Source organism: Mastigoproctus giganteus, chromosome 11 (genome assembly GCF_048544385.1).
Source record: "Mastigoproctus giganteus isolate SK-2022 chromosome 11, ASM4854438v1, whole genome shotgun sequence".
Lineage (NCBI taxonomy): Eukaryota > Metazoa > Arthropoda > Arachnida > Uropygi > Thelyphonidae > Mastigoproctus > Mastigoproctus giganteus.
In genome coordinates this window covers 122,585,383-122,607,893 of record NC_143585.1, presented here as the reverse complement: position 1 = coordinate 122,607,893, position 22,511 = coordinate 122,585,383, and the positions used below count along the sequence as shown (strand labels likewise).

Here is a 22,511-nt window from a genome sequence, read left to right as displayed (position 1 = left end):
ATCCTTTAGTTAAGTGATTTTGTGTTGTGTTTATTTGATATAAATTTATATAAAACTAATACAATTTCAATTGTAAAAATAATCTTTTAGAGAGTTAAATAGCTTAGTTATATAGTGAAAATTTCAACTTCTGAGGTTTTGGAACGAATTAAAAAAAAAAAAAAAGTGTTATTGGGTTCATATCACGATATTTTCACAATACCTCCATTTATTCCTACAGGATGCAAAATACGTTTACATATTTTTTTTTCAATTTGCACCGACTGGCAAAAACATTACCTATGTTTTTGCCAGCCAGTCAAGTATTACATAAGTCGGGGAGGGCCTGTATTTAAAAGGGTACAAAGAATGAAAAGCTAGCTCCAAAAAGGATAGCATCGTATAAGACACATTCCCTTTCAGCATTATTTTGAAGCTGTCATGCTTTCGACTGTCACTATACCATTTGAGGTTTTAATTTCTGACATGTTTGATGTAGGAAAATGCTCAGAAAAACATATACAGGAATTTTCAATGTGTGTCACTCTGTCATTAAAATATGAACTGTGATTAATGCATTGTGTTGATATACTATAAAAGATGGTGAATAGCATGAGCAGCACTTATCATCACTTGCCAACACAACGTAGTGATAAATTGTCCTGACATGGCAAAACTAGCTCCTCTCTTGCAGGAGTATATAAGAGACTGGCAAAATGTGCAGCAGTTCATTGTAGTAATTGAAAAGTAACTTCATGAGATATGAGAAAGGTGGAACAGATTATGGTTTGAGAGTATGGATCTTGAATCAAGGTTATTTATAGGGCTGACCAAGTTTGAATTAAAGACTATCATTAACTGCGACTTGAAGTTAAGTTTTGAGGCATTCTGCATGGAGCATGCAGACTCTACTTCAGATAATGTTTCATTTAATTAGTCTCTCTGCTATGACAGATCAAGAGGTTTAGAGACTTGATGCATCATTAGGTGGGTGTTTTATAATGGGGTGTATAATTTGAATTCTTTACAGGTTGGTTTGTTTGTCTGCAGACAGAGAAACCAGTGTTTTTGGTGATCCTTATAATTTTCATCTAAGACTATCTCAGTCCAGAAAAAAAAAATTTCCAATAATTTACTCTGAATATATAAACAGTTTGCCAAAGATTCAATGAAATCTAGTAAACAATTGTTTTGTTAGTAGTGACAGGCAGAAATTTAATCTTATTTTTTAGGAAGTGAATGATGAAAACTAATTATAATGGAATGCATACTATGAAAAATAATTTTGAAATGGAATGTCTTTAAAAATTTCTGGGGGGTACTGAAGGTATACTTAGATAAGCTTTGTATGTAACTTTCTAAGTATTACTTCTGAGTGCAAAACATACTTAACAGTTCATTTTATTTGGTAGATATTTGAATGGGATGGAACAGTTCTTCTCCACTGGCATGCATTTTCAAAAAATAATGCTAATTTAGAAGGTAAGGGTCTTCTGTTTAACTAAAATATGATTTAATTTAAGGAATTCAATTTAGTTCCTTATTTTGGGATGACTTCATTCATTCAATTTCATTGCCTTTTTTTTTTTTTTTGGATAATTAAAATATGTATTATATAGAAATTCTGATTATCAATTAAATTATTGTTATTATTGCATTTCTATTGAATACACTATAGCCAGTAAGTTAAAGGAAAAAGTACATTGTGTCCATCACAGCAGGAAGCCAGAGACTAACAGAACCATGTTTATCCATATCTTGTAGTAATATGCACCTGGCAAGAATCACTTTACAATGCAGATATTTTCAAGAATTTAGCTTGTCCAATTCAGCAAACTGTTTCATAAATAATGATTACAAGAAAATGCATTCATCAGATGAGAATCAATAAAAAATTGTTTTTAAAGTGTAATTAAATCTGACAGTGCTGTGAATTTGGAGGTCTCTATGTACTTTTAATGTGGGAATTGATGTCACATAAACAATAATTCACTTTGGATATTCAAAAGAACTACACAAAGTTCTCCTGTACCGAATACAAAGTATATCTCCTGTATACGAAAAAATATAGCTGCTACATTTCAGAATGTATTTTTTTTTTATGAAAACCCCAAACACGAGAGGTTTTAGAACCTATAGTACTTAGTACCGTGTTTGAGGGAGTTTGAAGTTGTACAGTAAATGGATGTTGGCTGGTGGTGGCACGTGTTCAGACTGTTTTGAAAGAGAGCGGGAATTATAGAAACCAATTCAGAAGAACAGTGCCATGGAAGTATCTGTAGAAAAGGCATGCATCAGAAACAGTACATCTATGAGATAGCGAGTGGAGAGACTCTGTTACAGAGGAGTCATTAATTAACCTAACTGCCCTCTTCTGAATGGAATCTAGAAGCCTGAGAGAGGTTTTGGGGGCACTGCCCCAGAAGTGGGAACAATATTCCATGGTAGGGCGGATTTGTGATTTGTAAAGAGTGAACAGTTGTTTGGAAGAAAAGTAACGCCAAGAGCGAAAGAGAAAACCAAGTTTTTTAGATGCAGAGGAAGCAATATTTGTAATGTGCTTGTGTCAAGAGAGATTAGAGGTCAGGATAATCCCCAAAAGAGATATATCATTTTGCCCAGAAATCAGTGTGTCACCAAAGTAAAGCATAGGAGCAGAAGAATCCTTTTTGCGAGATATAAGACTGAGTTTTAGAAGGATTGAAATCAACTAAGTTGTCTTTGCCCCACTGGGGAAAATTACCTGGAGATCAGCATTTAAGGAATTGGTAGTGGATATTTGAAAAGTTAAAGCTGATTGAGCAGGTCAAGGTTTCTCAAAATGGAAAGTGGAATGCAATGTACTATCATCGGCAAAACTATGGAGAGGATTTCCAGTCAGTGGAAGAAGGTCATTAATATACAAGAGGAAAATCAGTGAGCGATCAGAGAGAAAAATGGATACCAATTACAAAAAACATTTGGAAAACCATAAGATGGAAGCTTGTTTAGAAGACCTTTATGCCAAACACGATCGAAAGCCTTTGAGATGTCAAGAGCAACTGCTTCTTTTTCACCGAACTTTTTTCCATTGAATTTGTCCATAAATGGGTAACATAAGTCAGAATATCACCAGTGGATCGACAGTGACAGAATCCATACTGGTGATCATTGATCAGACAGGTTTCTAGATAGTTTGAGTTGACAGTTAATTGATTTCTCCATTACTTTAGAAAGAGTAGAAGTAATTGCAATGGGACGATAATTGGATGGGAGGGATTTGTCACCTTTTTTTAGGAACTGGCTGGATATGAACAAATTTCCAAGCAGAAGGAAAACCACCTTTGGAATAAGAAAGTGAAAAAAAGGCGGCAAAGAACAGGAGTAAGTTCAGGAGCACAGGTTTTGAGAACAATTGGAGAAATACTATCAGGACCTGGAGCCTTTTTATCATCAAGATACGTCAAAATTCTTCTGACATCCTTTTGGCAGAACGCTGCAGAAGACATTGAATAGAGCGTGTTGGAAATGGTGGGAAGTATAAGGTTATTATAGTGATGATAATCTGTATTCATTGGTTCTCAAAGATGGGAGGATTGGGGAGTGGAGCTGACTCATTATCCTTCTCCCCAGATATTGAAAATTTTAGTTGTACACCATCAATCCATAAAGCCCACTTCTTTTGCTGTATTTCAGCTTTCAATATTGTAATAGTGGAAGCTGAAACATCTGTGAAATCTGTAGGTCCAGTTGTAATTTCATTGTGTGCCTTACCCGAATGATTTTCTTCTGTACAGAATAGATTTCAAGTGATGATATTGTCAAACTTTCGTTAGTGGGCTTTATGGCTACTTATGAAGTTTTGCTAGCAAATACACAAATGCATGCAATTTACCAACAAATCCTAACTGTCTTTGTATTTGCAAACTCTTCGACTGTCTGGAGTATAAACATTTTATTTATTTAAAAGCTTGCTAGTTAAAACCTGTCAACTGACAAACAGAAGCAATGATGTAATTATATCTAATATTTACAGTTTGGTATTAATTTTTGTTAAAATTAATGCCAAAAAACATACAGTGGAACTTCTCTATTACGAACTGCTATTTAATGAATTTCTCTATATTACGAATTTTTTCGTAAAACATTGCACATTGAAACGAAATTGCATGTAAAATTAACCCGATATAGTGAAGTGTTAGTCTCTCCATAACGAATTTTTAAAGAAATTACTAAAAGCATTTTTGAAGATTTTCAAGCATTTACTGCTAAACAGCCACTCAAATATATGGCCTCCTTCCCTTCGAAATTGCTCATTAGCATCTGGAATTAATCATCCCTTTAGTGAACACTTGTGGCCATTGACACCCATAGGGGAGGATCTTTGTTTCATTTTAGTTGTTATTGTTATAAAACCAAATGGGTTTTCTTAAAATTGGTCATAAACTTTACAATAAATAGGGTAGATTTGTAAATTGATGTTGGCAAGGGGAAAACAAAATTCACTGTGGTAAATCTTTAGCGTGCTGTGGCGGCAATACATAACATAGAATGTTTCCATAGTCTGTTTTTAGTAATGCCTACTGAGTGACATTCGCTTCTCACCTCAACCGTACCATGTGACCTTCCTATCAATCATTATATGATATGTCCATTCTCATCTAACTGGACTCCCAGTAGATGATTTCATGAATTATTTTTATTTTTTTTTTTATTTCGTTCTTTTAGAACAACTTGTCATCAATCACATAGGCTATATGCTATTGTATTTTATTTATTTATTTATTTATTTTTTCCTGAAAAGTAACATACAGCATACATTAACCATAAATTTTCTTTTGTGTATATATGAATGAAAGCAGAATAAAAGAAATTCACAAAGTCATATATTTCTTCAAAGTGATTGATATTAAAGGTCACGTGATGCTGTTGAATTGGCAAGTGAACTTCATCGAGTAGGCAATACTAACAATTCACTATATGGCCAGCGCAGCGAAGTTTGTGGTGTATGTATTGGCAAGAGCTGCAGTCGAGTAATTTTTACAGTTGGGGAAACAATGTTGAAGGGAAAGTGTTTAAGTATTAATGATAAAGTAAAGATTCTTCATGATATTGACCAGGGGTTTTAAGAAAAAAGATATTGTGGATAAATATGGCATACCTGCAAGCAGTTTATCTATGATTTTTAAAAATCGAGAATCACTTTTAAATGCAATTGAAGAAGGAGCACACAAGAAGCAAATTAAGTTGTGTATATATGAAGATTTTGATAAAACTGTTCTAAAATGGGTGCAAATGATACTTGAAAAGCATAATATAATAAGAATAATAATATTGGGTCCAATAATTAAGCAACAAGCTATGAAATTTGCACAGTCCCATAGCATTAGCACATGATGCAAGAAAGCAAGCTTATATAGCATCAGCCAAAAAAAAAAAAACCCCTTATTTCACCCATCGTGAAATAAGGGTTTCAAGTTCTACCTTGAATCTATTTAAGCTATCAACTTCTACGACAGATGGAAGTTTTTTTCCAGCAATCAACCACCCGCTAGCTAAAGGCAAACTTCCGCACATCTATCCTACAACCGTCTTTCCTCAGTGTGAATTTATGCCCTTTCAGGCGATTATTCTGAGCAAGAGGAAGAATCCCATCAGCATTGAGCATGCTCAAACCATTCAAGGCTTTATACACCTCAGTCAGATCAACTTGCAGGTGCCTAATCTCCAGACACTGTAATTTGCAAAACTTGAGCCTTTCTTCGTAAGAGCAACCCTTTGTTTCATTCATTAATCTTGCCCTTCTCTGTACCCGTTCCAACAGCTCTACATCCTTCTTAAATGAGGCCTCCAGACCTGTATACAGTACTCAAGGTGTGGTCTCACTATTGCTTATACAAGGGGATAATCACCTCCTTATCCCTACTAGAAAAATTCCTGTATATCATTGACAAGACACCATGAGCTACTCTTGCAGACCATCTACACTGCTCAGAAAACTTCATATCTGCCTGCACAATTACCCCCAGGTCCTTTTCATTCTCTACCACTGTCAGTGTGGTACAACAGAGTTGATACGTTACTCTAGGATTACTGCTTCCCATATGTAGTACTTTACATTTGTCAATGTTAAACTTCATTTGCCACCTCTCAGCCCATCTGCTCAACCTTTCCAGATCCTGTTGCAGCAGCATAGTATCAGTAGTGTCCTTAACAACCCTGCTAACCTTTGTATCGTCTGCAAACTTGGACATTAAGCCTGATATACCACCATCAGTATCATTTATAAATACAGAAAACAACAATGGACCCAACACTGAACCCTGAGGAACTCCACTAATAACATTAGTCTACGAAGAGCAGTGTCCATTGATTACCACTCTGTCTTCTCCCGGCGCCTCCGTAGCCAGGTGGGAAGGAGCAGCAGTGCGTAGCACACGCTTCTTGATTAGACCGGGGTTCGAGCCCGTCACCACCAAATACGGAGGATGCGGAAAGGTCATTCAGGGAATGACCACCGCATATCCCGGAGCAATATGGCCTTAGTTGCTAATGCTCCTAAAAACCAAATAACAACAATAACTGTCTTCTCCCACTCAATCATCCCTTTATCCATAGCAGCAATTTGTCTCCAATGCCACACTGCTCCAATTTGTGCAGCAGTCTTCCATGTGCAACAGTATCAAAGGCTTTTCTAAGATCCAAATATATGATATCAAAGCTATTCTTTGCATCCAGTTCCTTTTTGACATCATAGTATCCAATCAAATTAGTTAGACAAGACTTCCCCTTAACAAACCCATGCTGTGTCCAAGCTATAACTGAAGTCTTGTCTAGATGATCCTGCAATGCTTCTTTAATCAGTGCCTCCATTGATTTCCCTGGAACATAATTTAAATTAACAGGTCTGTAATTACCTGTCTCCCTTTGATCCTCCTTTGTGGATTGGGGTCACATTTGCACATTTTCAGTCCTTGGATAACTTCCCTTTCCAGGGAAGCTGTCATAATTATGGCTAAGGGTTTGCTTAGTTCCTTTGCCGCCGCCTTTAGTATAACTGGATAGATTCCATCCACCCTAGCCCCGAGTGCCAAGCTTAGTGATTCGAATGACCTTTCAGTGAATTTTCTAGCGTGCCAATTATTATAAAAAGCTTATTTTTTGGGTGAGTTTTGCAATCTCCTTAAACTCCTACTGCATATATTAATAACATTTAGCACATTAAAACTTACTAATACAGAAAGAAAAGTCTCCTTTCTTTATATTAATCACTTATTAACCCCTTTTTTTCCGCTTGGTCACTAGATGGCACTGCTCCTGCCTCCACATGGCAGGATGGGAAACCTGGGAGGAAAAGCTCTCACTCCCAATGCAAAAAGGGGCAAACAGCATGGATTCTGACAACAAAGTCACAAAATCCTCTAACATGGCCAAAAGACAAAAAACTGATATATATATGAGATACCTGCTCCAAGTATCTCATCCATTCTACGGGCGAACAGTCCACAGGAAAATTATCCCCTTTCCTGATACAAAAATGTCTGGAAAGCATAGCTGGATCTCCAAAAGCAGTAAAAAGATTAAAATCAGGCGACTTACTAATTGAGACAGCCAGTATACGATAGTCAGAGCAACTAATGAAAATGAAAACTAATGAAATGAACCTTTTGGCGGAATCCCAGTATTAATTACACCCCATAATACTTTAAACACCTCGAAAGGTGTAATCTCTGAATGGGATCTCCTCAATATAACAGAAGAAGAAATATTACAACAAATGAAAACCCAAGGAGTCATTCATGTTAAAAGAATAACGATCAAAAAAGAAGGAATAATCATCCAGACCAGAAATATCATTTTAACTTTCAACACTCTAAGTCCACCACAGCACATGAAAGCAGGATACTTGCTTTGTCAAATCCGACCCTACATACCAAATCCTATTCGATGCTTTAAATGTCAAAAATACAGACATTCACAAACAACATGCAGAGGAACAGCAATGTGCCAAATGTGGTTCTCGAGAACACACCAATTAAGAATGCACAACCGATCACCCTAAATACCCAAACTGTAGTGGAAGCCACACTGCCTACTCACGAGAATGTTAAAGATGGAAACAGGAAAGGAAAATACAAAAATACAAAGCAGAACATAAAGTTACATACCAGGAAGCCAGAAAGATGATACAACCAGCCAACACAAGGAAACCTACCTATGCACAGATAGCTCAAGTAATACAAATAACCCAGAACCAACAAACAACAGGATCACAAACTGAAGTTACAATTGCACCAAATGAATCGTTGTTGGATTGGGCATGCAAATGGCTCATGCCCCAAAACAGCAGAAACAAGAACAGGCAGCAAACACTCCTATCTCAGTTCCACCAACAGTAATTTCACCTCTGCAGGGAAAAACCAAAGAAGATACCTCCATAATAATGCACCATGCTGCTGAAAAAATGGACACAGCAGGAAAAACACAACAAGAAGAGCCCGTTCTAGAAATATTTGCCGAGGAAGATATGGACACTGGAAAGCCATATTTCCCTAAAAAAGACAAACCACGGACAGAAAAATTTAAAACAGTAACGAGAAAACAACCAGAAAACTCATCTAAAACAAAACAATGAGTAGTACCTTTATTCAGTGGAATTGCCGAGGTTTCCGTAAGAATGTTGACGATGTTCGTGATTTAATTTCTCAATATCACCCGATATGTTTCTGCATACAAGAAACGTATCTAAAACCTGACGATACAATCTTAATCAAGAATTACACTATACATAGATGAGACCGAATAAATAATTCTATAGCCCACGGAGGAGTAGCAATCCTTATCAATTCTCACATACCAGTCCAAGCAGTCCACCTACAAACCACTCTTGAGGCAGTAGCAGTACGTATAGCAACAAGTAGTTTAATAACAATAGTATCAATATATTTACCCCGAACCAAGAAATAAATTACGAAGACTTAGAAGAACTAATAGATCAACTATCCCCTCCTTACTGTATAATGGGGGATCTAAATGGACATCGCCCTTTATGGGGGAATACTGATTTTAATAAAAGAGGACATCAAATAGAAAAAGTAATAGATGCCAAAAATCTAATCCTCCTGAATAGTGGAAAACACACGTATTTCCACCTTCCAACAGGAACCAGCTCAGCGATAGACCTTACTTTATGCTCCCCAGCACTATATCCTGTTTTAGAATGGACAGTTCATGAAGATCCATTACACAGTGACCACTACCCCATTATTGTCACTTTAACAAAAGACACCCTATGTCAATCCAGACAAAAACCCAAATGGAAATTTCACAAAGCAGACTGGGAAAAATTCAAAAATTTAGCAATAATCGAACAACAGAGAGTCCGACAACTAACCATTGACTAAGCAGTACAATATATAACGAATCAAATTAGCCAAGCAGCAGAACAATCAATACCAAAAATGTCTACCAAACTTCCTCTTTTCCCAAAGCCTTGGTTGAATGAGGAATTTATCCGAGCAAAACGAGATAGAAACAGAGCATGTAATATTTTTCGCAAAAGTCGTACCACAGACAATCTAATACATTTTAAAAAAATGAGAGCAAGAGCAAGATATGTCAGACGGGCATGCAAGAAAGCCTCCTGGATACATTTCGCCTCAACCATAAATAGAACTACAAATACTAAAACAGTTTGCGATAAAATAAGAAAAGTGAACAATATATACCAAAATTTAGTACATCCAATTATCAATTGGCAAGGACAAGACATCGCTGATCCAAAAGAAATAGCAAATGCTTTAGGTGAAACATTTGCCAAAATATCTGCCACCACATCCTATTCACCGAAATTCCAGAAATATAAAAATTATCAAGAAAAATACAACTTAAAATTATCCACAAAATATGTAGAACAATATAACCATCCACTAACCATAGCAGAACTCCATAAGGTACTGTCACAAACAAAACAAAGTGCAGAAGGTCCAGATGGCATCAATTATATAATGATAAAGAAACTCAGTGAAGAATCATTACAATCTATACTTCTTTTATACAACAGAATTTATATGGAACAAGAGTTTCCTAACATGTGGCATCATGCAATTGTCCTTGCTTTCCCAAAACCTGGCAAAGATCCTACTAATCTAAACAGCTACCACCCAATAGCACTCACCAGCTGCCTAGGAAAGTTAATGGAAAAGATTATAAATGCAAGACTCATGTGGTACCTAAAAAAAAAAAAAAAAAAAAAAAAAAAAAAACACAATCTTTTGTGCCCAGTGCAGTGTGGCTTCAGGAAACAGAGATCAACCTTGGACCTCCTGATTAAAATAGAAAACAACATACGAAATGCTTGCATTAGAAAACAACATTTAGTCATGATATGCTTCGATATCGAAAAGGCATATGATACAGCCTGGCACTATGGCATTCTCCGGGACATATATAACTTAAAGCTAAGAGGACATCTCCCTGTTTTCATTCAGAACTTTTTACAGCATCCAACTTTCCAAGTATGAATACAAACTAAACAACTCAAAGGTCTCCTACAAGAAGAAGGAATACCACAGGGATCAGTCCTTCAGCACTGAGGACTGAAAAATAAACTCTATAACCCAACAGATACCATCCTCCATAAATACATCTCTTAATGTAGATGATTTCAGTATCTCTTTCCAATCTCAAAACATGAGAACAATAGAACGCCAGTTACAAGGTGCAATAACCATATTGGCGAAACCATTTTCCTGAGCAACTGGGCTCAGGAAAATAGTTTCACGATCTCCACACAAAAAAACTATAGGCGTGCACTTCTGTAGAAAAAGAAACCTTCATTTAGATCTGGAATTAAAACTTAATGGACAGATAATCCCAATCAAGCCAACCATAAAATTTCTTGGACTTATTCTTGATAAAAAACTTAACTTTTTTTTGGAACATATAAAACAACTAAGAACAAACTGCCTCAAGGAACTAAACATTTTGAGAGTCTTGTCCGCAACGACCTGGGGTACAGATAAAGTTACTCTGTTGCGATTATACAGAGCGCTCATAAGCTCTCGACTAGACTGTGGCGCCCCCCCCGTGTATAACTCAGCCAAACCGAGTGCCCTGAGGTGGCTTGATCAGGTGCACCCCAGCCTATATGCAGAGGCTCATGAACCACCACTACAACTCCAGAGACAAAACTTGCTGTTATACTACGCTGCAAAGATAAAATCAATACCTGACCACCCGACATGGACAATCCTACACGAACCAAGTTTGGAAAACTTATATAGAGCACATCCAGCAGGCATATATTTAAGAGGCCTAATCCAGCAACGTAATTTAAATTTCAATCAGATAGCAATTTCTCCTAAAATTCCATATCCACCTTGGGATACCATTCAAAAGATATGCGATCCCCATATGCATAAATGGAACAAGGATTCTCTACCTACACAAAATTTCCAACAATTACATGCAGCCTACAGAGACCAACATTGTAGTTCTATCCTGATATGCATAGATGGTTCCAAAACAGAAACCAAAGTAGGAATAGCAGCCAAATTCCTGAATACCGTCATTTCCAAACTACTTCCAACTGAGTGCAGCATTTATATGGCAGAACTGGAGGCTATACAACTAGCCATGAACCATATATGGCTAACCAACATCGCCAACAGTATAATATTTACAGATTCGTTCAATGCTCTGCAAGCCTTAAAGGATAACACCATAAATACCCATCCGACCGTATGTAAAATACATAACACGCTATCAAAACTAACAAAGCGAAAGCAAAACATAAGTTTCCACTGGGTTCCTGGACATGTAGGAATAGATGGCAATGAACAGGCAGACCAAGCAGCAGCAAAACAAGCAGAAAGCCCAATCAATAATACCATACCTGGACTATAAAATTACAATTCGAAATAGTGACGAAAAACAGTGGCAACAAAAATGGCAGGAACAGACTGGTAACAAATTATTACAGATAAACAGTTGTCACAACAATGGAAAACCAGTACAAGAACCAACAGACAAGAAGAAGTTATACTTAGCAGATTAAGAATAGGACACACGAATGTTACCCACTCCTATCTGCTCCGAGCCGAATCTCCGCCTCAGTGCTCTGACTGTCACACAGTGAAAACGGTCCAACATATTCTACTTGACTGCCCTAGCTTTACACGAGAATGTCAGAATCCCTTTAAATCCTTAAAAGGAACGGGCACATTTTCATTACGAACAATATTGTCAGATAAATCTAATATATCCGAAGTCTTTGAGTTTCTGAAATGCATAAACTACTATAATTTGATATAAAAATCATAACAAAAGACATCATTAAATAAGCCATAAATCATACGTTTGGCGCATTACAGCCATAGAAGCTGATGCACCAGTAAAATATCCAATCCAACCAACCATCCACCCCAGGTGCCTTTCTTGTGTTTATCTTCAACAATTTCTCTTCCACTTTACTCTCAGTTATTACAAGATTATCTAGCTTACTGCCAGAGTTGAATACACCTCTAGCATTCCCCCTTCCTGAATAACTCCTCGTGTTTGAATGTCGATGAAAAATATTCATTTAGTTTGTTAGCTACCTGAGCAGGATCATCAACAGTTGAACCATCGATATCAAGTGGACCAATCTGATTCATCCCCTTCCTTCTAGAGTTTATATAAGTAAAGAACTCTTTGCTGTTTTTCTTTGCATCCTTTGCCAAAGATTTCTCGTAATCTGCCTTCGCCTGCCTAACCTCCTTTTTAACTTGGTTACAGACCAGTTTATATCTATCATAGGCTTCTGTGTCACATGTTAATTTATATATATATATCCCATGCATTTTTCTTCTCTGTCACATGTCTAATTAGTTCATCTGACATCCATTTAGGCCTAAATCTTGAACAATATTTTTTAGTTGGTATGAAAAGCCTAGTAGCTTCCAAGATTAATTCTTTGAATGCTGGGCACCTCCGTAGCCAGGTGGGAAGGAGCAGCAGTGCGTAGCACATGCTTCTTGATTAGACCGGGGTTCGAGCCTGTCACCACCAAATACGGAGTATGCGGAAAGGTCAAGGAATGACCACCACATATCCCGGAGCAATATGGCCTTAGTTGCTAATGCTCCTAAAAACCAAATAACAACAACTTTGAATGCTTCCCATTTTGAATTTGCTGTTGGTAACATCATCAGTTGGTTCCACCGTATAGAATTTAAATACTGTCTCAGACCACCGTAGTCACCTTTACGAAAGCGAAAACCCTTCCCTTTACCCTGGATAGTAGTTACCTCTTTGTGTAAATCCCACTTCAGCACACTGGGATCACTGCCACCTAGTGGTTCCTTTATCTACAGATTCTTGATGCATGAAGAATCATTACTGATAATCAGATCAAGAGTATTACTCCCTCTAGTTGTAGAAAACAATCATCCAATAAATCCACAAAAGCCTTGCTAGTGTATGAGTGCCCAATCCACAAATTCCAGTCAATATCTGGGAAATTAAAATCCCCCATTATAAGACACTCTAATTTACTGGCCCACTCTATTTCTCTGCACAATTGCTCATTGTACTCATCAGATTCATTAGGCCTATAACACACACCTATTCTCATTTTTCCTTTCCCAGTGCTTATGTCGCACCAAACAGACTCAACATTGCATTGTCCACCAACATCAACTTGATGCACTTCCTTAGATTTTGTGTGTTTCTTAACTAACAACATAACCCCTCCTCCCTTCCTGTCCTATCTATCCTTTCTGTACACATTGTACTCCACAAATTCCAGTTCTGCACTGCTTACGTCTGGGTGACACCATGTCTCTGATATCCCAACAATATCTGCCTTTGATATCTTGACTAGCACTTCAAGCTCATCGAATTTATTAATGAAAATTAATAAATTCTCCTAGCATTCTCCTAATATACTCCTAGCATTGGTGTACATGCGAGTATACATGCACCTGTTTCTACTCTTAGTTACCCTAACACAGCCCATGGATTTACTTGTTCCACTATGACTCCCAGCAGTCCTGGAAATCCCCATTGCCTTGCTTTCTAGGCTGCTATTCAATTGCATTTCAACAGAAGTAGGGAGAATCACTTAGGAAGAAGTAGGAAGAAGCATTAATCACTTTTACCTCTGCCAGCGGCTACTGTTAATCTATTAGTCCGTGTATCCCCCCCCAAGCTAGCAGTTTTCCAACCCGCCTAACTCTGCCTCGATAGTATCATCAAATATTCTTGCACCCTTTCTGTTTAAGTGTATTCCATCCCTGTAGAAGCGGTCTCTCCCGTTAACAAGCACAGACCAGGCTGAGAAAAATTCTACCCCTTGAGCCTTGCACAATCTCTCCAGCGCCGAATTTATTGACAAGGCTCTCATCATATACTCCCTCCTATTGTGTCTGGGCAAAATTGCAGACACTCAAATTCAACCCTAACTCACGGCTTTTTTCAGCATTGTCTTGTACTTGTTAAGTAATTCTGTCGGTCTCCTACTCTTAATATCATTAGTGCCAATGTGTACAACAATATCACCCTTTGTGCCCTTAAAGGATGATATCTGCCCTACAACCTCATCAACCTTTGCCCCTGGCAGACAAACCCTGGTCCTGTTCCATCTATCCTTTTTGCACAATGTTTCCCGTTTCCATCTTATATGTTGTAGGTGACAATCAACAACTAGTTCCTTTGGGACAAGCGCATTCTGCCTTGGGGGTTGCCTCTGTGTTGCGTGATATTCAAGTACAATCTCTGGCATTGATGTGGACAGCCGAGAGCTTGATGGGCCCCCCTCAATTTAAGTCCTTTGAGGGCATTTATCTTGTCCTTCAAGCTCTCATAAGCCCATAACAATGCAGAGTTGGAGCATGATTTCCTCACACTCCTTACAAAGACATTCCCTTTGGCGATATCATGTCCCATTCCTGATTGCTCCACAAACATCAAACAAACAGTGCATTTCAAAAGAGTGATTCAGAGGACAACCGCCCCTCCCCCAGTTCTTCCCTGAGCCACAGCACTTCCACTAGTTTGAACTTTTTGCTTTGCTGCTGTGGTCTGAGTCATGATTTCTATTCAAGTTCAATAAAATTCCAATACAAAATATAACCCTAAACCTATATCCCAATGCAGTTATAACACTATATATATGTATTTTGGTATAAAATATTATCTCTGAGTTACGTTATATGACTTTCTTATCCCCTGTCAACTTATATGTATTAATTTATGATGTTACGTTTGTAACAACTAGGTTGCTATACTTATTTAGTTAAAAAAGTACAATTCAATTGACAATGAAATTTAATAAGATTAATAAATTTTACTGATTAATTGATACTACTATACTCGCTATCTAGTTTTCTGTTAAACTTACGCTATCTAGTTTTCCTTGGACATACAGAATTTAATGCGAGCACTGGGTTAAGAAGCACCACAGAATTGTGGAGAAAGTGTTAATGTAAGTGAAGAAGATTGCAACAGTTGGAGGAACAATACCTTAAAGAAGATTTTGCAAGAATATGAACCTAAGGATGTTTTTAATGCTGATGAAATGGGTTTATTCTTTAAATGTTTACCGAATAGAACACTTGCTTTTAAGGATGATAAATGTTTTGGCAGAAAACAAAGCAAAGAAAGAATCACTGTGCTAGTTGGAGCAAATATGACAGGAAGTGAAAAATTAAGACTTAGTCATCAGAAAATGGAAAAACTCAAGATGTTTTAGAGGCACAAAATCTTTGGAAGTTGACTACACATTTAATAAAAAAAGCATGGATGACGTGATATTTTTGAAGAATGGATATTAAAACTAGACAAGCGCATAACAAAAGAAAAAAAGGAAAATCGTGTTGGTAACTGACAACTGTCAGGCACATCCTGGCAGTATTTCTGCCAAACTTAAGTGTGAAGTTGTTTTTACCACCAAACGTAACATCAAAACTCCAGCCAATGGACCAGGGCATTGTTAAAAATTTCAAATTTCATTATCGAAAGAGAATAATAATGAAAATTGTCAATGCATTATCAGAAAATAGAAAATTGGAGGTTACAATTAACCTTAGAGATTGCATCTCTGAACTGGCAAAAGTTTGCACAAACGATGTCACTGAATACACTATTCAAAATTGTTTTTCGAAAGTGGGATTTGCATTGAATACGGAAGTCGAACAACTAGATGAACAAGATGAACTGCCCCTGAACTGCTCCTTTCACAACTGAAAAATCTTTTGGACATTATTAGAATCGTCTGGAAACATCGAAAATGAAATAACACTGGATAGTTATGTTTATGTAGATCAACATCTGACTACAACAGAACATCCAAATGAAGTTGAAATACTGCTGAACAGTGTTAGATGCGACCATGATCATGAAGAAATTAATGATGACGCTGAAGACACATCAGAACAACCCGTAGAAAAGCCAGCTCGCAAAGAAATGATTCACTCTTTTAAAATGGTTTGTCTGGGTCTACAGTTTTGTGAAACTGTTCGTGATAATGTTTTTAATGCTCTGAATAAATGTGAGGTTTTCTTTGAGAATTGAACAATTTTTTAATTGTACTGTGCAAACGAAAATTACCAATTTTTTTTATTTGTGATATTCACCGGCAAAAATTGTGTAAACGTAATTTAAATAAGTATGTTTTTGAAATAAAATACATTAAAAATAAATGAAAACGAATCTGCATTTTCTAATTAGATAACAATTTCTAATAAAAAAGATATTCTCTCTATAATGAAATTTCTCTATAACGAATTTTTTCACTAGATTTATTGAATTCGTTATAGGGAAGTTTGAATGTATTTGAAATCAATATGAAACTGAATTATATAGGGACTGTTATTTATAGAGCTGTATGCCTTCCTATTTACTTCCATTGTCAAGAAGGCATATATTAATTCCTCTGTTATTTCCATGTGGTTGGACTTGCCACAAATATAAAAGTGCTAATTGACTTTATAAAGATATGCAAAGTGAATCTGAATTGATTGAGAAGGCTATCATCATATACTCCCTCCTATTGTGTCTGGCCAAAATTGCAGACACTTTCAAATTCAACCCTAACTTGCAAATTTTTTTTCAGCATTGACCTGTACTTTAGCATTAGTAAAGGCACATGATGCAAGAAAGCAAGCTTATATAGCATCAGCCATAAAAAAATAAAAAAAAAACCCCTTCTCATTTCAACCATCCACTCACACCAAATGTTTGTCTAGTTCTACCTTGAATCTATTTAAGCTATCAACTTCTACAACAACAGATGGAAGTTTGTTCCAACAATCAACCACCCGCTGGCTAAAAGCAGAAGTGCGCACATCTATCCTACAACTGTCTTTCCTCAATTTGAATTTGTCCTCTCAGGTAATTATTCTGAGCAAGAGGAAGAATCCCATCAGCATTGAGCATGCTCAAACCATTCAAGGCTTTATACACCTCAATCAGATCAGCTCTCAGGTGCCTAGTCTCCAGACAATGTAATTTGCAAAACTTAAGCCTTTCTTCATAAGAGCAACCCTTTGTTCCATTCACTAATCTTGTTGCCCTTGGCAGCAGACTTACTTGTAAAGTAAGTCCGCAGCTCCTACTCTTAATGTCATTAGTGCCAAAGTGTATAACAATATCACCGTTTGTTCCCTTAAAAGATGATATCTGCTCTATAACGTCAATTTTTGCCCCTGGCAGACATGCCCGGGTCCTATTCCACCTATCCTTTTTGCACAATATATTTCCCATATCCCTGACAATAGTCACCAACAGTAACTTGCTCCTGTGGGACCAGTACATTCTTCCTTGAAGGTTGCTGCTGCTGTGTTGCCTGATGCACAAGAGTGAGCTCTGGCATTGAGTTGGGCAGCTGAGAGTTTGATGGGCCCCCCCATTTCAATTCCTTTGAGGAATTGAAATGGGGGGCCCATATGGGTGTTCCTGGTTAGCTTCTAACCAAATCGTTGAATTTACACTTTCATCAGTGAAAGCACAGCTTCATTAAAATATTTCGTAGTATAGTGAAAGTATTACACATATTTTTATTACAGTAAATGTAAAAAGTACACTTAATGCCAAGGGTTGAAAGAAGTGCTTGTGTTTTATTTTTTTTAACAAGATGATATCAAGTGAATTCATATAGTCTGAAAATAAAAAGCCATAATCCACTCATTGTTCATTTATATTTTCTTAAATCACCTTCATATTATAATGGCAACTGTCACTTGCTCATGATTTCTAATTTATTTCTGTATTTGTTTTTTTTATTATTATTATTATTATTATTTTATATTTGAAATTAATAAAATAAATAATTTAATTTAATTTATTAAAGCTATTAATCACTGTTTTACAGATACAGCTCAGATTGCTACACCTTCCCTGTGCTGTATCATTATAATTTTTTTTTATAATTGTGTAGCTGCAGCTTTCCTATATTCATCCTCTTGGTTTCCGTGATACCTACTATTATGATATCATATTGACTTAGTACTGCTAATTCCACTCTTTACCATTTAATCTTCTGGTTTCAATAGCACCTCATATGATAATTTTTTATGTATATTTATCTATCGTTATGGAATGTTGTGCATTTTCCAAAAGTGTTATTTACTTTGTTTCACATCTGAAATCTTATGACATTCTTATTGTGTTCTTCTCTAACAGAGCAATTTCCATTATGCAACTCTAAAAACATAACTTTATATTGAATTTTTGGTGTTGTCATATTTTCTTGGTGTTTGGAATTATGTCAGTGACATAACTTCACCCAAGAAAATGTGAAAATGATGATAATATCAGGTTGCAACATTGAAATGAATGTCCTCCAGTCACTCTGATGTTGAAAATGTGTATTTCTGAAATTCAGTTAAGAAAGAAATAATTTATTATTTTTTCTTAACAACATAGTATAAATTGGGTCTTTATTGTTAATGCCTAATCTAGTGTCTAAATAATTTCTTGAAATAGTTTGGTCAAGGTGAGTAAGTTTGTCTTGGGCTGTGATAGACTTTTTTTCTGGTTCTTGCTCCCTCTCAAAAACTGCTAGAGAAATTGGACTTAAGACAAACAACTATTTTGCATACCTGCCAACTCTTCTGATTTATCAAAAGTTTTCTTATAATCCCACACCAAAAAAAAATGTTTTGGCAAGCACTCAAAAAAAAAAAAAAAAACAACCAGATTAGTGATGAGTGAAAATTATCTGAATTTGGTCTCCCTTGTAGATGAGACAGAAACTGGAGGCACAGATATGAAATCTCAGGGAATAATAGAAGACTGGATCTCGTGAAATTTGACTATGGGTGGTGCTCAGTTACTGGAATAAGTTGCCTCCCTTTGAGGCAGTGAATTTGGTTAAATTAAAAGCAGAATTAGATGGTTATCTTGTGGGAAAGGGAACAGAATGAATATTTTATTTTATATTATGATTATTTATTTTTATATTTGTAATTTTTGGCTGATGTAGAAAAGGTCCACTTCCTTGGATCATATAGTCTTACTAATATTAGCGTTAGCAAGTAATGCAAAAAACCAACTTATACTACATCACCAAAAAATAAAAAAAACTACTACTATCCACATCATTTAGGAATAGTATAATTATTCTGTTTTGTTTTATTTTATTATTTTATTTTGTATTATTTTTAAATTTTTTTTTGTCTGATGCAGAAAAATCAAGTCCACATCCTAGCATTATTTGCCATACTAATAGTAATCAGGTGTGTCTTCTGATTTTCCAGTAAGTTTGGTTTTACAATTTTCAGTCAGAGGTGTTATTTTTTAATAAACAAATTTATTATTTATTTTATTACTATTATTATTTTCAATTACAGACCTATCAAATTTAACAATATACTCTTCAACAATTTCTCTTCCAATTTCCTGTTTGAGATAACTGAGTGGTAAATGGAAACGAAATTGTTGAGTCTAAATGTTAAAAAGGCACCTAGAATAGATGGGATCTATCCATTTACGTTGAGGGAGGCACAGAAAATGCAGCAAGCAAGCAAACTTTTAGCTGTAATTATGAAAGATGTCTTGGATTTGAGGAGGTCCCTATGCACTGGATATGTGCAAATGTATCTGCAATTCAAAAAGGGGGATCAAAGGGTGACAGGAGTCATATAGACTCCTGTCACCCTTTGTTAGCTTGGCATTCTGTTTCAGGGAAGATAATGGAGTCAGTGGTTAAAGAAATAATGTAGGACCATCTAGACAGAAATACAGCATTGATTTGTTAAGGTGATGATCTTGTCTGACCAACCTGATTGGATACTATGATGCAATAACAAAGGAACTGGATGCAAAAAAATTATTTTGACATCATATACTTAGATTTCAGAAAAGCTTTTGATACTTTTTCCACATAAGTGTGCTGTACAAATTGGAACAGTGTGGCATTAGAGAACTTATTTTGGAGGATAAAGGGGTGGTTGTGTTGGAGAAGACAGTGGTGTTAGTGAAGTTCCCCAGGTTCAGTATTGGGTGCAGTGTTGTTTTGTATATATCGATTAATGATATTGATAATTCATGTTTTTAAGTTTGCAACCAATACAAAGGTCAGCAGGGTGGTTAATGACAGTAAACAGTGTATGCTACTGCAAGAACATCTAGAAAAATTAGGCAGGTGGGTTTACTAGTGGTAATTGAAGTTTAACATCAACAAATGCAAGCTACTCTATATGGGTAGCAATAGTACCTCACTCAGTGTAGTGGATAATGAAAAAGATCTGGGGGTAATTGTGCAGTCAGACACAAAGTTCTCTGAGCAGTACAGATGGGCTGCTAGAACAGCTCTTGGGGGTTTTGTCAGTGATGTCAATGGGAATTTTGCCAGCAGGAATAAAGGAGGTGATCATCCTATTGTGTAAGGCAATGGTTAGGCCATATCTTGGGTACTTCACACAGGTACACTTCACACTTCCTAAGACATGCATAGTCTTAGGAAGGATGTGGATCTATTGGAATGGGTGCAGAGAATATGAAGAGATTAGTGAAGGAAACATAAGGGAGTCCTTACCCAAGAAAGGTGTCTGTCTGAAAATTGAGGAGATCTGGTTGAGGTGTTTAAGGCTTTGAATAGATTGAGTAAGCTCAGTGTTGATGGCATTTTCTTCTTGCTCAGACTACAGGGGGCATAAATTCATATTGAAGGTTAGGTTAGGTTATGTTAGGTAGTTGCAGAAAAGATGTACAGTTTTCCTTCAGCTAGCAGGTAATTGATTGTTGGTTCAATTATATAGCCAATACTATATAATTGAAGAGGAGAAAAAATAAAAATAAATAAACAAAGCAAAGGACATTTTAATGATGATGTGCATAATTTTACCTAATACAGCATATAACATGCATTTATAGAAAGAAAAGTCTTGTCCATTAGGACAGTACTGGAATCCCATTTGAGAGAATTTCTGTTGAAGCTTGATCTCTATTCAAAATCATCTGTTTTTCAATTCCTAAAAGTTAGAAAGTATAATTGTGTATGACAAAACATTAGAAAACTTATCTTAGACATATAACTAAGTTACTAAACATCAAAAATAAACTTTCTTAAGATCAAAGTAAGCAGCAACCATTATCAATCCACTGCAGGATAGAAGCCTCCTCTACAATTCATGTTGAGGGAAATGGACCATAATCTGCCACACTGGTCCAGTGCAGGTTGGCACATCAACCATATTTAGCAGTCACAGGCTTGAACCCTGGTCTACTCAAAGAGCATGTGCTACTGCACTGCTGTCTCCTGACAACTTGTCTCTGGAGGCCTTAAGATCATCAAGGATTAATTACAAGGAGCAGAGGGAAAGGGTAAAGTCTTTGCATGATTAGAGAATGGTTTAAATTCACAATCGTTTTTCTACACATTCTTAGATGATTTTCTTTTATATGAAAGCAATTACGATATCAAAAAACTTAGTATTTGTTTCTGTTACTTCTCTGATTTTCCTCATTCTTATTGTCTTCAGGAGTTTACAGAAGCATCTTTTACAGTATGGAGATTATACAGACAAGTGGGTGAGGGGGTTAAGAATCTTTCTTTTTTGATGAATATTGATTTACACAGTAATGTTGGTTTGCATTAACGTTCCTTTGAGCATCTATTTTATATAGAAAAATGAAAGTTACTAAGAAAAATTTGTTTTTAACTTGCATTCCTCTTACAATATAAAAAGTATGAATTTTTTTGTATTATAGGTTTCCCACTTCCAGTCACAGAAATTTGAAAAATTCCTGCAGATAGCATAAGGGGCATTATTAACATTCACAATTTTTTTTTTAATACACCAAAAAGTCATTGCAGTAGACTTCATATTAAACAAATAAGAAGTGAATTGGAAGCCTATCACTACTTTAAAGAAAAAGATGTGTAAAACAAGCTTGACCACATCGTTTTAATGAGAGAAATCCTACCTCGGTGTGACAGTGTGCTATTTCACACAAGTCTAAAGAAGGCGCATTATAGCCATAGTAGCTTATGCGCCATTAAACTCTCATAACAACAACAAGTCTAAAGACAAGAAAAGTGATTAGAAAATGGACACATTCTGATTTGC

General features: G+C 36.2%; 1 protein-coding gene across 2 annotated transcripts in view; it reads left to right on the top strand.

The window, feature by feature from the left end:
* The window catches only part of LOC150078406 (WD repeat-containing protein 54-like), a 125,953-nt gene that overhangs the window by 20,663 nt on the left and 82,779 nt on the right, over window positions 1-22,511 (top strand). For both annotated transcript variants that reach the window (XM_090385024.1, XM_090385023.1), the window contains one exon: window positions 1,392-1,461. In XM_090385024.1, coding sequence (XP_090241150.1) covers window positions 1,392-1,461 — 70 coding nt within the window. The remainder of the gene's footprint in view (window positions 1-1,391; window positions 1,462-22,511) is intronic.